Source organism: Rattus norvegicus, chromosome 7, assembly GCF_036323735.1.
Source record: "Rattus norvegicus strain BN/NHsdMcwi chromosome 7, GRCr8, whole genome shotgun sequence".
Classification (NCBI taxonomy): domain Eukaryota; kingdom Metazoa; phylum Chordata; class Mammalia; order Rodentia; family Muridae; genus Rattus; species Rattus norvegicus.
Genome location: NC_086025.1, coordinates 100,078,863 through 100,091,680, shown reverse-complemented (window position 1 = coordinate 100,091,680; position 12,818 = coordinate 100,078,863). Strand labels below are relative to the sequence as shown.

The 12,818-nt window shown below is 41.4% G+C and overlaps 1 protein-coding gene across 9 annotated transcripts in view; it reads left to right on the top strand.

The window, feature by feature from the left end:
- The window catches only part of Dnaaf11 (dynein axonemal assembly factor 11), a 101,137-nt gene that overhangs the window by 43,299 nt on the left and 45,020 nt on the right, over nt 1-12,818 (top strand). For 7 of the 9 annotated variants that reach the window (XR_005486579.1, XR_005486580.1, XM_039078778.2 and 4 more), the window contains 3 exons: nt 2,900-2,965; nt 6,588-6,657; nt 7,294-7,389. The exons of the other annotated variants lie outside the window; for them this stretch is intronic. Coding sequence is in view for 5 of the 7 variants with exons in the window: in XM_039078778.2 (XP_038934706.1) it covers nt 2,900-2,965; nt 6,588-6,657; nt 7,294-7,389 (232 nt within the window). In the remaining 2 variants the exon portion in view is untranslated. The remainder of the gene's footprint in view (nt 1-2,899; nt 2,966-6,587; nt 6,658-7,293; nt 7,390-12,818) is intronic. 9 annotated transcript variants of the gene reach the window in all.

Below are 12,818 nucleotides of genomic sequence, written 5' to 3'. Positions count from 1 at the left end.
AGTGTCCATGGAGTGAGGCAGCCACCTTTAACAACTGCTCTTGATGCAGGTGCAGATACCACAAGTCTCAAGCCATCTGTGGTTTCTCTTTACCGTCCTGGTAAACATTCGCTCAGTCACTTGCAGGCAGAGGTCACACCTTTTCCTCCTCCTCATCTCCAGCACTGCCTTATGTTCCCATAGACCTAACCAAAGACCTTCTTTCTTACTTCACTAGAACAACAAAATCAACCAGGAATTCTCCGTTTCCTCTGGTAGACAGCATTCTCCTGCTATGATGGCTATGCTGTCAAAACCCAGCCCCCTTGCTAACTCACTGTTCAGTTTATCTTACTATCTAAGGCTTAGCTTCTCAGAGTCCTCTGCTCTCTGCATCACTCGTTGACACTTCACTGGACCAACAGCACCAGGATATAGGCATATTTTAGTAACTTTAATCTTAAAGAACAAAACTAAGACCACCCCCTCCAGTTTCTGTCAACTTCTGCTTCTCTGCCTTCAGCTGCAGCCAAATTTCCTGGCAGACTTGTCAGTACTCAGTCTTTGACATTTTGCTTCATATTTCATCTTGAATCCATTTCTGAATATTGCATTATCCAAAAATTTCTTTAGTCCCATCATTTGCACAGTGATCATTTATAGACAGGTCCCACCTTACTCTACGTTGGAAACTTGGATGGAAGAGAGCTCCTTCCCTGTTAAAGCAGAATCGTGGCTCTTCCCTTATGCTTGGGCAGATCCTCGGCCTTGCCTCCTATGAGCTTCAGTTTTCTCAGCTGTCCTTGTTTTAGCATGTTTTCTGGGCCAGGACTTCATCAAATCCTCTGGCTTTTCTAAGCACAGAGAAGGAAAGTGGGTACAAAGTCTTCCACCCCTAACCAAGCAGGTATTTGCTGTTGATACCTGCTAGGAAAGGGAAAATCAGTTTTCTCCAATGGAGTGGCCCTGGGTGTGTCAACCACACCCCACGACAGGCCCTGTGCTCAGAAATAGTTAACTAATACCAAATAGACTCTATGTTTTGTTTTTTCCTTTTTTTATTTTTCTTTCTTTTTTTTGAGAGGGAGGGGGAGGAAGGAAGAGGAGTGAGAGGGGGACGAGGGAGGGGGAGGGACAGGAGAATAAACTTGGGTAGACAAGGAGGGGAGGAGATTTCAGGACAACTTAGGGGGAGAAAAAAAAGATGAAAACTTTACATGTGGTGAAAATACATACCCCAAACAAACCCTCTAGCTTTAACTACATTTGACTACAGTGTTCACATTACTCATATCAAGATCCTGCCTCCTCTTTGAGTTCAAGGCTTCTATATACAGTTAGCTAGATGGCATTAGTTTGTTGACATACATGAATGAAAAAGAACAACCAATTTCCATCTCCCCACTTCCTCCTCTCCATCTCCTCACCCCCACAAACTTACCTCCCACTGTCTCCATCTCTTTAGCAATCATCTACTCATTGGCTCTAAAATCCAAATCCCCTTGATCCCAGATTCTCCTTTTCTTTACTTTTATCAGTGATCTCCAAATACTTTAATTTCAATATTCCCAGAGTCCAACTATTCATCAACTCCTTCATTTCTATCTTAGGGTGAGTCAATGCTGCCCTTTACCTAGACAGCTACAATGCCCTGATAAGTCGCCTCTGGGATTCATGTTTTGGATGCTCTGTTATTCTCAGCTAATTAAAGAAGTCAGTTAAGAAAGGACACACATGTTTTCTTAAGAGAAAATCCTGGAAAGTGCCTACAACACATCCTTTCATATCTCCTAGTCTTGGTGCAAGGGAGGATAGGAAATGTCATTTTTGTTCAGTATAACCAAATACTTCATGGAAAGCTATTACTAGAGATAAAGGGAAAATAGCAGAGACCTAACTGGTGATCTTTGACACAGAACAAACTTCTAAAACTAGTTTTAAGTTATGTAGAAAGAAATTTTAAATTCATGGACTATGGAATTGTGGGATAAACAATCAAGGTGGAGAGGATATCACACAGAAGATAAGGAGTGCATGGCTTGTTTGAGGCCCTGTAGAAGACCCCTGTGGTTAGATTGTTGAGAACAGCAAGAGTCCCTGCTGCAGTAGACCTGTAGAAAATAGCCAAATCCAGAGGTTAATTTGTATCTCCCAATTTAGTATCTATTGCTTAATGTTGGATTATACATATTACAGTTTAATACATTAGTTGCTCAAAATAAAACTGACCAAGTAATTCTGTGGGATATGCTGTCAGCGAGGCAGTTACACTTAGGGCTCAGCCAGGGCATATAGCTGAAGGATCAGGGGCCTTGGCTCTTGCCTATGTTCCTGGGCCTTTTCTCCAATCATGTCCTCTTCTGTGAACCTCTGTTTCTTTAACTATAAAATAGGCATCACAAATTACTGGCTGTATCTCAGCTTTTCCAAGGTCAGGAGGAATAGCAATAGGGAAGGACATGGGAAAAATATGGCAAGAAGAAAAAGAAGGAAGAATGCTGGGACTGAGGGGCTTTGGAAACACAGCACACAGAGGCAGCATTTGTGTCCCCAGAAAGAAACCCATGCTGGGTTCTAGCAAACGCAAAGGAAATGAAAGCATGAAAGCAAGCACTTCAGCCACCAGGTGTCTCCATCTCTGCACCAAAGCAAATGCTTTAGATGGAATTTACTTTGAAACCCTTAAGCAGCAACAAAGTCAGTAAGAGTAATTTATCAATTGGTTTCCTGGGCTTCTTAAAAAAAAAATAAATTAGCATAGATGTCTTATTGTGTGATTAGCAAAAATAAGTTTGTCATTGAGAATTTTTATATACCGGTTGTCTTTTAGTTTGATTAAATGATGAGTTTACCTTCACAATGTACTAAAGGCATCCTTCTCCACACGCCCCCCACCCCCCGCCAAATGCATCTTTTTTAGACTTGATTTCTCCTTGAAAGATGATGAGAAACACAACCAGATCATCCTGGACCTGGCTGTCTATAGGTAAATAATTTTTATACATTCATCTCATGGCCCTTCTGTCAGATCTCTTTCTAAGTAGCACCCCCTCCCCACCCCGAGTTCTGTAACACAGAAATGGAACTTGACTTGCTGTTTCAAAGAGATAGCGTATTCACTGTCATTTTAAAAATAGATTTCTTTTCTATTTTATATGTATGAATGCTTGCCTATGTGAATGTATGTATACTGTGTACATGCCTGGTGCCCACAGAGACCAAAAGAGGTCAGTGGAGTCTCTGGAGCTGGAATCACAGGCAGTCACAAGCCATTGTGTTTGGTACCCCATCCCAGGTCCTCTTGCAAGAGCAAGAAGCACTCTTAGCCACTGAGCCATCTCGACATCCTTCACTGTAATGTTAAACAAAGATGAAAGGGGAGGGTGAATCGATAACCCGAGAGCCCCATGTCTTTGAACTCTCAAACCACGTAGACTGGGGTTGAAGTGATTCTCAGAGCTGTGCTGGTTTCTGATGTGCATATCCAAGTTCCCTTTGCGCCATGACTATTACTCTATTATTATGACTCTCTTTTTTTCAAAACACTGTGACATACGAATGAGTCTTCGGTGGTCAACCTTCTCTGCCTCATTCCATATTAGAGCCCTGGACCACAAGATGTCCTCTGCTCTGAGATTGCCACATTATAACTGGTTCTCAGTGTACTTTATTCCAGTGGACAGGCATAACCACAGTGGCAAGGTGACATGTTTGCCCCTCATGGTCATAGCAGAGCATTATTTTTCTCCTCTAAAGCTACTGGGATTTGACCCTCAACACTCTGCCTGTATTATCACCTACCCTTCCTGTGGCATGAATCTGAAAGAGTCCAGGTCACTGCACCTCATTGCTTGACAGTGTTCGATTGGGACCACTGCCTCAGTGACTTCTGATCATTCCCATTCCCTGTGCCTGTGTCATTGTTATTATCAATGTCTCTGTCCTTCAGCCTCTGATGAGATGTCATCTTATGAGAGAAAACCCTGCCCACTCTCTGAGAAGAATAGAGACTGCCTTTCCTCAGAACTTCCATCACTCCTTGTCCTTCACCTGGTTTCTGACAAAGTTTAGATTTCCTTGTGTTTTAAAATTCTGATGTCTATGTTCATTGGGCTGTACCTCTCTAGTACCTTCAATAGTAGCCCATGCCTATTAGGAGGACCACAGACTCAGTGCATGAATGAATGAATGAATAGCAGCAATGGAGTCCATGAACATGTCCAAGAGTGCTCTGATAAAGGCCAGTGTGTTGTTAATGACTTCCTACATGTTCTGTGTTACATTTAATTTTGCAGTAGCCATGGAAGGTGAGTGAGACAGTTATTCTGTAATGATCTAAAAGAAGGCATATTTTCAGAGAGTGGCTTCTGTCAACATAAACGAAAACTGGAGAAGCCAGAACATAATTGCTTAGGTCTCCTTCCAGCTCTGCCTTTATAATTGTGGCAAAAGTACACATAACATAAAATGTATTGTGCCAACACATTTGGGAGGGTACAGTTCAGTAGCGCTTGGTAAATTCACAATGTTGTTTAGTCATTTGACAGCATTATCTCGACCCCATCTCCACCTAGTACTCTTCATTTTTTCCTCCTCGTGGTCATCACTAATGTAAGATCTGTATCCTGAAATGAGCACACAGTAAAAATTTTATATAGATGGAGTAATACAATACATGGCCTCTGTCTGACTGTTTTCACTTACCATAATGAATTCATGGCTTATCCACTTTCCCACCCTTTTTATGGCTACATAATATTCTATGATGTGGGTATTCTACACACTGTTTATTTTTTAAGTTATGTGTGTTTGTGTTTCTTTCACATTGGCTGTGCTGAGTGAATAGTTAATCTTAGATGCTCTCCTTCACACAATGCTCTTGCCTACCAAACCTACTCCATTCTCTGCCTACTTGCTGCTTGATCCACCCTGCCTTTGAAGGACACTCCATCTTTCCCTCACTGGTTTCATCTCCTCTGTTTTTACAGCTCTACAGCTCCCATTTTTGTTTTTGTTTTTCTGGGGTTGGGGTTAAGTATTCCTGGTTCCACCCTTTTCAGTCTGTCTCATATTAATTAGGTTATTTCTGAAGTTTTAATTGTGCTAAAATCCCTTGCTATCTGTGTCAGCACATGAGACTACAGATGAAGTTCAATCCATGCATCAAGGATTATCCTGTCTTAATCAAATGCACTTAGAGAATACCTTCTTCTGCAAAAGGCTTGATGACATTGTCACCTACATACCCAGATGCCCATGGCTCTTTTTATCTATACCCCTGGCAGGGGACACAGGCACTAAGCAGTCAGATTCCTCATGAGTAGCCTCAGAGGGAGAAAAGCTATATGCAGGAAAATAAGCTAGAAAGAGAGCTCAGGGATACAGAATGCGAGTGTGTGGTGCGGGTGGTTGATAGTGTGGGTTGGCTAGTGAAACTTGTCAACCTGCGCAATAGAAACAGGGAGATGAGAAGAAGTTTGCTCTCAGTGGTTAAGAGCACTGACTGTTCTTCCAGAGGTCCTGATTTCAATTCCCAGCAATTACATGGTGGCTCACAGCCATCTATAATAGGATCCAATGCCCTCTTCTGGTTTGTCTGAAGACAGCTACAGTGTACTCATATAAATAAAATAAAATAAAATAAGTGGTAGAAAAAAACAGAGAGGAAGACCTTGAAGGTAGAAGCAGGTAAATGAGAAGCCTGAGTTTGGGGGAAGACTTTTTTGTTGTTGTTAATATTATGATTTAAAAGCAGATGATGTAATTCTTAATTAACATGAACAGTCTAAGGGACACAGCTCACATGCCTTCAGAGCACTTCAGAGGGGAGGGTATTCTTCACTGTTCAGAGGAAGAAATGGGCTGAGAGCAGTTCAGAAATATGGTCTAATGCCTTGAAGCAGGAGTCCATGGAGTGAATTTCTCAGAAGCCCATCTGATCCCAAAGCCCACTAGCTCCCTGGATAACCTTCCCTGTCTTAAAATTTGTGATTTTTGAGTCATTGTCCTATTTCTTATATTCAAAATCAGTTTTTAAAATATGGCTACTTGGCAAAACTTATTTTAGTGTGTGGTTTGAAATCTGGAGGGCTACGGGTGGCTGCCATCCCTGTTGAATAGCTTGTCCCTTCTGGGGAAAGGAACTGCCTTTCCAACAGCATTGGTCCAGTGCAGCTGTACAACAGCTGCAGGGCATTGGAGGCGTCCAAAAAGCAGAGCCAGTGGCTGTGGGCCCAGAGTGTGGTGGATCCAGCATTCACTGCCACTGAAATCCTGGGGGCTTAAAATAAAATATTCATGGAAGAACATGACAAGCCATTTTTTCTTTTGCAAACCTCTGGCATTTTAGACCTAATATATTTTTGGGCTGGGGCAATCAATGCCAAGTGTGCTTATATGTCTAAAAATGAAATTGCTGATATATTGAATTTCCTCTGGACTAGGAATAAGTTAAGCTTAGTATTTTAGGGGCAGTTTGGTGTGGATGTTTCAAACTTTATCTTAAGTGGTCATGTAAGCATGCGTTCATGTGTTTGCTTTTTGAGTTGAATAGTTTTTCTTTTTTCTTTTTTTGACAATTACAAGATGTGGTGTGCTTGATTTTGAAGGTACATGGACACCTCTTTAATTGAGGTTGATGTGCAGCCAACCTATGTTCGAGTAATGGTCAAAGGAAAGGTAGGCATAACTGTGGGATACTGCCATTTTGAAAGGTACATCTAAGCCACCTGGTCCCAGTTTTTTTTAAAAAAAGTCCTAACTGAAACCCTGACAGTGCCCTGTTTGTTGGGCATGCCCTTTCACACCACAGGAATGGTATGCAGTGGACATGGATGTGACTTTCAATATCTCAGGAATGGAAGTGCCTTAAACCTGCACCTGCTGTGTCATATTTTTCTTAAAAGTTAGTAACATGGCTGCAAAGTTCAATTGAATGACTATTCTAAATGGTCACTGAGTTCATTCATGAAAGCTATAATTTTATCATTTTGAAAGAGGATAGTTTCTGATTCTGAGCATACATTTGGATTAGCCCAGAGAGACATTAAAATGGGAATATATTGATGCTTTATTTATAAATGAACTTTCCACCCTAGGTGGACTCATGAATACTTCACAGAATACACTTTAGATTGAACATAAAACCAGCTAACATGGATCATGCAAACCAAGAGTAGCTTTTAGAATATATTTTAATGCATCTAAGCAGTTTTCTTACTTTAACATGTGTGTGATGAATTTGTAACAAAGATACCCCTTGAGGTGGGCTTTTGTAATATGGCCCTGTTCTCTATGCTTCCTTCTCATACCCAGCCATTTCAGCTTGCCCTTTCTGCAGAGGTCCAGCCTGACAGCAGCTCTGCTAAAAGGTCTCAGACAACAGGACATTTGCTGATCTGCATGCCCAAGGTAGGAAATGACATTTAAACAAACTTCACGTCTGAGTGTGTTGGTTTCTGAAAGAGTGTGACTTGTGGTTAACAATGACTTCTGATCAGGGTAAAATTACTTCAGAGAAGCAGAAAAACTTTCACATCTTCTCACATACAAGTACAAAGGGCCCTGAGAAGAAACAGTGAAGAAGAAACACTGGGGTGTGACTAGGGCCCAAGATGACTCTGAATTTGGCCAGGTCTTCAGACCAGAGTCTGGGTAGCACATGGAGAGAGAGAGATCACATAGTTCTTCTAAGTTAGACTGGTCTCAATCATCCTGTCTGCTTCCTGGAAGTCTAGTTGGTCTTGGTGCTCTAAAAATACTGGATTTCTAAGCATTCAGCATAATAATTTTGTAACTTTTGGAAAATTACCAATACTTCCAGGCTTCTAGTATTTATGTTTTTTAAGAATCATAAATGTGAACAGAACTCACAATATGGATAGCATTCCATGATATTAATAATATAATTTTTATAATATAATGTACATGTTAATTCTCCTTAAACTTTATTCATCTGGGGGAAAACAGATGATCCATTCTTTGTATTTTCACATGGTATTAGGTCATGTTGATTCAGTTCAGTATGTTTATTGAATACTCATCTAGTATCAGCTGCTGGATTAAAGATGAATATGAAACTTTAGATCTTTACTGATTTTAATGGGGAGACATGGTTATACGTTCATGACTTTACACAGTTGGAGAAGAATTCATGAAAACATGTGGTAGAAATAGTGGAGTTACTGAAAAGTTTGATAGAGAAGAGGTGTGTGATCAACTTTGAAAGGTCCATTGACTGTGATTCATGGAAAACAGAACACTAAATATCAAGAAGACAAGAAAGGTAAAGACAGTATGGGACTTTTTTTTCCCCCGACCCATTATTATTTTTTTTATTAACTTGAGTATTGCTTATTTACATTTCGAGTGTTATTCCCTTTCCCGGTTTAAGGGCCAACATCCCCCTAACCCTCCCCCTCCCCTTCTTTATGGGTGTTCCCCTCCCCATCCTCCCCCCATTGCCACCCTCCCCCCAACAATCACGTTCACTGGGGGTTCAATCTTAGCAGGACCCAGGGCATCCCCTTACACTGGTGATCTTACTAGGCTATTCAATACTACCTATGAGATCAGAGTCCAGGGTCAGTCCATGTATAGTCTTTAGGTAGTGGCTTAGTCCCTGGAAGCTCTGGTTGCTTGGCATTGTTGTTCATATGGGGTCTCGAGCCCCTTCAAGCTTTCCAGTTCTTTCTCTGATTCCTTCAACGGGGGTCCTGTTCTCAGTTCAGTGGTTTGCTGCTGGCATTCGCCTCTGTATTTGCTGTATTCTGGCTGTGTCTCTCAGGAGCGATCTACATCCGGCTCCTGTAGGCCTGCACTTCTTTGCTTCATCCATCTTGTCTAATTGGATGGTTGTATATGTACGGGCCACATGTGGGGCAGGCTCTGAATGGGTGTTCCTTCTGTGTCTGTTTTAATCTTTGCCTCTCTATTCCCTGCCAAGGGTATTCTTGTTCCCCTTTTAAAGAAGGAGTGAAGCATTCACATTTTGATCATCCGTCTTGAGTTTCATTTGTTCTAGGCATCTAGGGTAATTCAAGCATTTGGGCTAATAGCCACTTATCAATGAGTGCATACCATGTGTGTTTTTCTGTGATTGGGTTACCTCACTCAGGATGATATTTTCCAGTTCCAACCATTTGCCTACGAATTTCATAAAGTCATTGTTTTTGATAGATGAGTAATATTCCATTGTGTAGATGTACCACATTTTCTGTATCCATTCCTCTGTTGAAGGGCATCTGGGTTCTTTCCAGCTTCTGGCCATTATAAATAAGGCTGCTATGAACATAGTAGAGCACGTGTCTTTTTTATATGTTGAGGCATCTTTTGGGTATATGCCCAAGAGAGGTATAGCTGGATCCTCAGGCAGTTCAATGTCCAGTTTTCTGAGAAACCTCCAGATTGATTTCCAGAATGGTTGTACCAGTCTGCAATCCCACTAACAATGGAGGAGTGTTCCTCTTTCTCTGCATCCTCGCCAGCATCTGCTGTCACCTGAGTTTTTGATCTTAGCCATTCTCACTGGTGTGAGGTGAAATCTCAGGGTTGTTTTGATTTGCATTTCCCTTATGACTAAAGATGTTGAACATTTCTTTAGGTGTTTCTCAGCCATTCGGCATTCCTCAGCTGTGAATTCTTTGTTTAGCTCTGAACCCCATTTTTTTTCGTTCCGTGAATTTATTTTTTATTTATTTATTTTTATTAACTTGAGTATTTCTTATATACATTTCGAGTGTTATTCCCTTTTCCGGTTTCCGGGCAAACATCCCCCTCCCCCCTCCCCTTCCTTATGGGTGTTCCCCTCCCAACACTCCCCCCATTGCCGCCCCCCACACAGTCTAGTTCACTGGGGTGAACCCCATTTTTAATAGGGTTATTTGTTTCCCTGCGGTCTAACTTCTTGAGTTCTTTGTATATTTTGGATATAAGGCCTCTATCTGTTGTAGGATTGGTAAAGATCTTTTCCCAATCTGTTGGTTGCCCTTTTGTCCTAACCACAGTGTCCTTTGCCTTACAGAAGCTTTGCAGTTTTATGAGATCCCATTTGTCGATTCTTGATCTTAGAGCATAAGCCATTGGTGTTTTGTTCAGGAAATTTTTTCCAGTGCCCATGTGTTCCAGATGCTTCCCTAGTTTTTCTTCTATTAGTTTGAGTGTATGTGGTTTGATGTGGAGGTCCTTTATCCACTTGGACTTAAGCTTTGTACAGGGTGATAAGAATAAAGTCTGTGTGGCTGCAGCAGAGGACAGAGTTCAGATAAGTCAGGAAAAGAGTCAGAAGGCATACAGGAGAGAATCCATCAGTGACTGAAGAATAACTCTTAATGAAATTCTTTATTGTGGATACATTAGAGAAAACCGAGGCAGCTTCTTGATAAATTCAGTTGAATAACAATTCTACCTTGATTTTATTCTTCAACATGATGGGCACATACTAGCATCCAGCTGGATACTGCTCCAGTATCTGAATGAACGAAGAGACCACAGTTAAACAACAAGATTATTTTAGGTTGAACTCAGCCCTGTTCTGAAGATATGTGAGAGAATTAAGATAAAGTGGTTGACTGAAGTCCTGTGACTAGTCCTTTTAGAAGGAAGGATCAAGTTAGGCACCTATAGAAACGTGACATTTGTGGCGTTATGTTGGATAAGAATGACTGCCATAGGCTCATTTATTTGAATGCTTGGTTGTCAAGGAATGTAAATTGTTCAAACAGATTAAAAGGATTAGGGGTGTGGTCTTGTTGGAGTAGAGGTAGCTTTGTGTAACTGTAGAGTGGGCTTTGAAGTTTCAAAAACCTGCATCAAGCTTTCTCTCTCTCTCTCTCTCTCTCTCAGGAAGTCAGGAAGTATGTATCAGTTACTTCTTACTTCTTCAGTGCCATGCCTGTCAGTGGGAATCCATGGTCCCTGTCTTGATGATAATGGTCTAAGTCTCTGAAACTGTAAGCAAGCACCCAATCAAATGCCCTCTTCCACTAATTGAGAGAATTGTCTCTTCACAATGATAGAACAGCAACCAAGAAACCATTTAAACTGAGACTTGGTGTACATGATCCATGTGTATATAGGGGATGACAATAAGTAAAAAGAACAACAAGTAAAATGAAACTATAATGGGAGTGAGGTTACTGCATAGAAAATGTAGACTAATTGAAACATAATAAACACAATAGAAAGAAGATGTCAGAAATGCTGGCTGAAGGGGTTTCCATGAATTTTATGAGCTATAACAAGAAATATGGATGGTAGTCTAAGAACCATGCCCTTTAATTCAGCATTAAAAACTATTTTTTAAAAATATTTATTTTATTTTTAAATGGTGTGTGTGTGTGTGTGTGTGTGTGTGTGTGTGTGTGTGTGTGTGTGTGCGTGCATGAACAGAGCCCAAAGTGGCCAGAAGAGGGAGTCAGATGTCCTTGAACTGCAGTTATAGGTAACTGTGAGCCTCCATACATGGATTCTGGGAACTGAAATCAAGTCCTTTGCAAGAGCAGTATACCCTTTACTGCTAAGGCATCTTTTCAGTTCCCTGACCTGATTTAAAGAGGAAAATTTAAACCTTCTGTGTGGATTAAGAACCAAAAGGTGGAAAAAATGGCTCAAAAATAATGAAGTGAGAAATCTCTTCAGTGAGGGAACACTGTTGGGAGCTGCCAGACAGGTGATGAGTCACCAAATTCAGATTATATTTTGAGGGGAATGCCAAAATGATTCAGGAAAGTCACGGATGTTTTAACTAAGAATGCACCAAGCATATTCTGGTGTCATCTCAGTTGGCAAGGCTTCCTGAAGAATTCGAGGAAAGTGGGCTGTAGGCTCACATAGTGATTTTAGATAACAAATGTCATGGGGCATCTAGCTGATATCTCAGATAGGCATTCACATGCATCAGTCTTAAGCTCAGTGGAAAGACCTTGATAGAAGTTAGAAATTATGAAGATAGAGATGGCAGGTAGGAAATGGCGGGGGGAGTATTAAAAAAGTTTCTGTCAAGGCAGAAGGAACACCCATTCAGAGCCTGCCCCACATGTGGCCCATGCATATACAGCCACCAAACTAGATAAGATGGATGAAGCAAAGAAGTGCAGGCCGACAGGAACCAGATGTAGATCTCTCCTGAGAGACACAGCCAGAACACAGCAAATACATAGGCGAATGCCATCATTAAACCACTGAACTGAGAACGGGACCCCAGTTGAAGGAATCAGAGAAAGGACTAGAAGAGCTTGAAGGGGCTCGAGACCCCATATGAACAACAATGACAACCAACCAGAGCTTCCAGGGACTAAGCCACTACCTAAAGACTATACATGGACTGACCCTGGGCTCCAACTGCATACATAGCAATGAATAGCCTAGTAAGAGCACCAGTGGAAGGGGAAGCCCTTGGTCCTGCCAAGACTGAACCCCCAGTGAAAGTGACTGTTGGGGGGAGGGCGGTAATTGGGGGAGGATGGGGAGGGGAACACCTATATAGAAAGGGAGGGGGAGGGGCTAGAGGGATGTTGGCCCGGAAACATGGAAGGGGAATAACAATTGAAATATAAGTAAAATACTCAAGTTAATAAAGATGAAAAAGTTTCTGTCAGAGTAGAGTACAGACAAGCAAGAAAGAGTTGAGGGTGAAGCAGTAGAGATGTAGCTGCATTTTGAGCTTGAGGAAAAAACCAGTGTACATCATCATGATAAGTAATCAAAGAATTGGGAAGATCAACAAACCAAAGTACCAGGGAAGTCTACAAAATCTTTTCAAGAAGGAAGATGAGTCTGAGGAGGACACACACATGTTTACTCGAGTTGTCAGAATGGTTGCCACCTTGATAACAGTCATC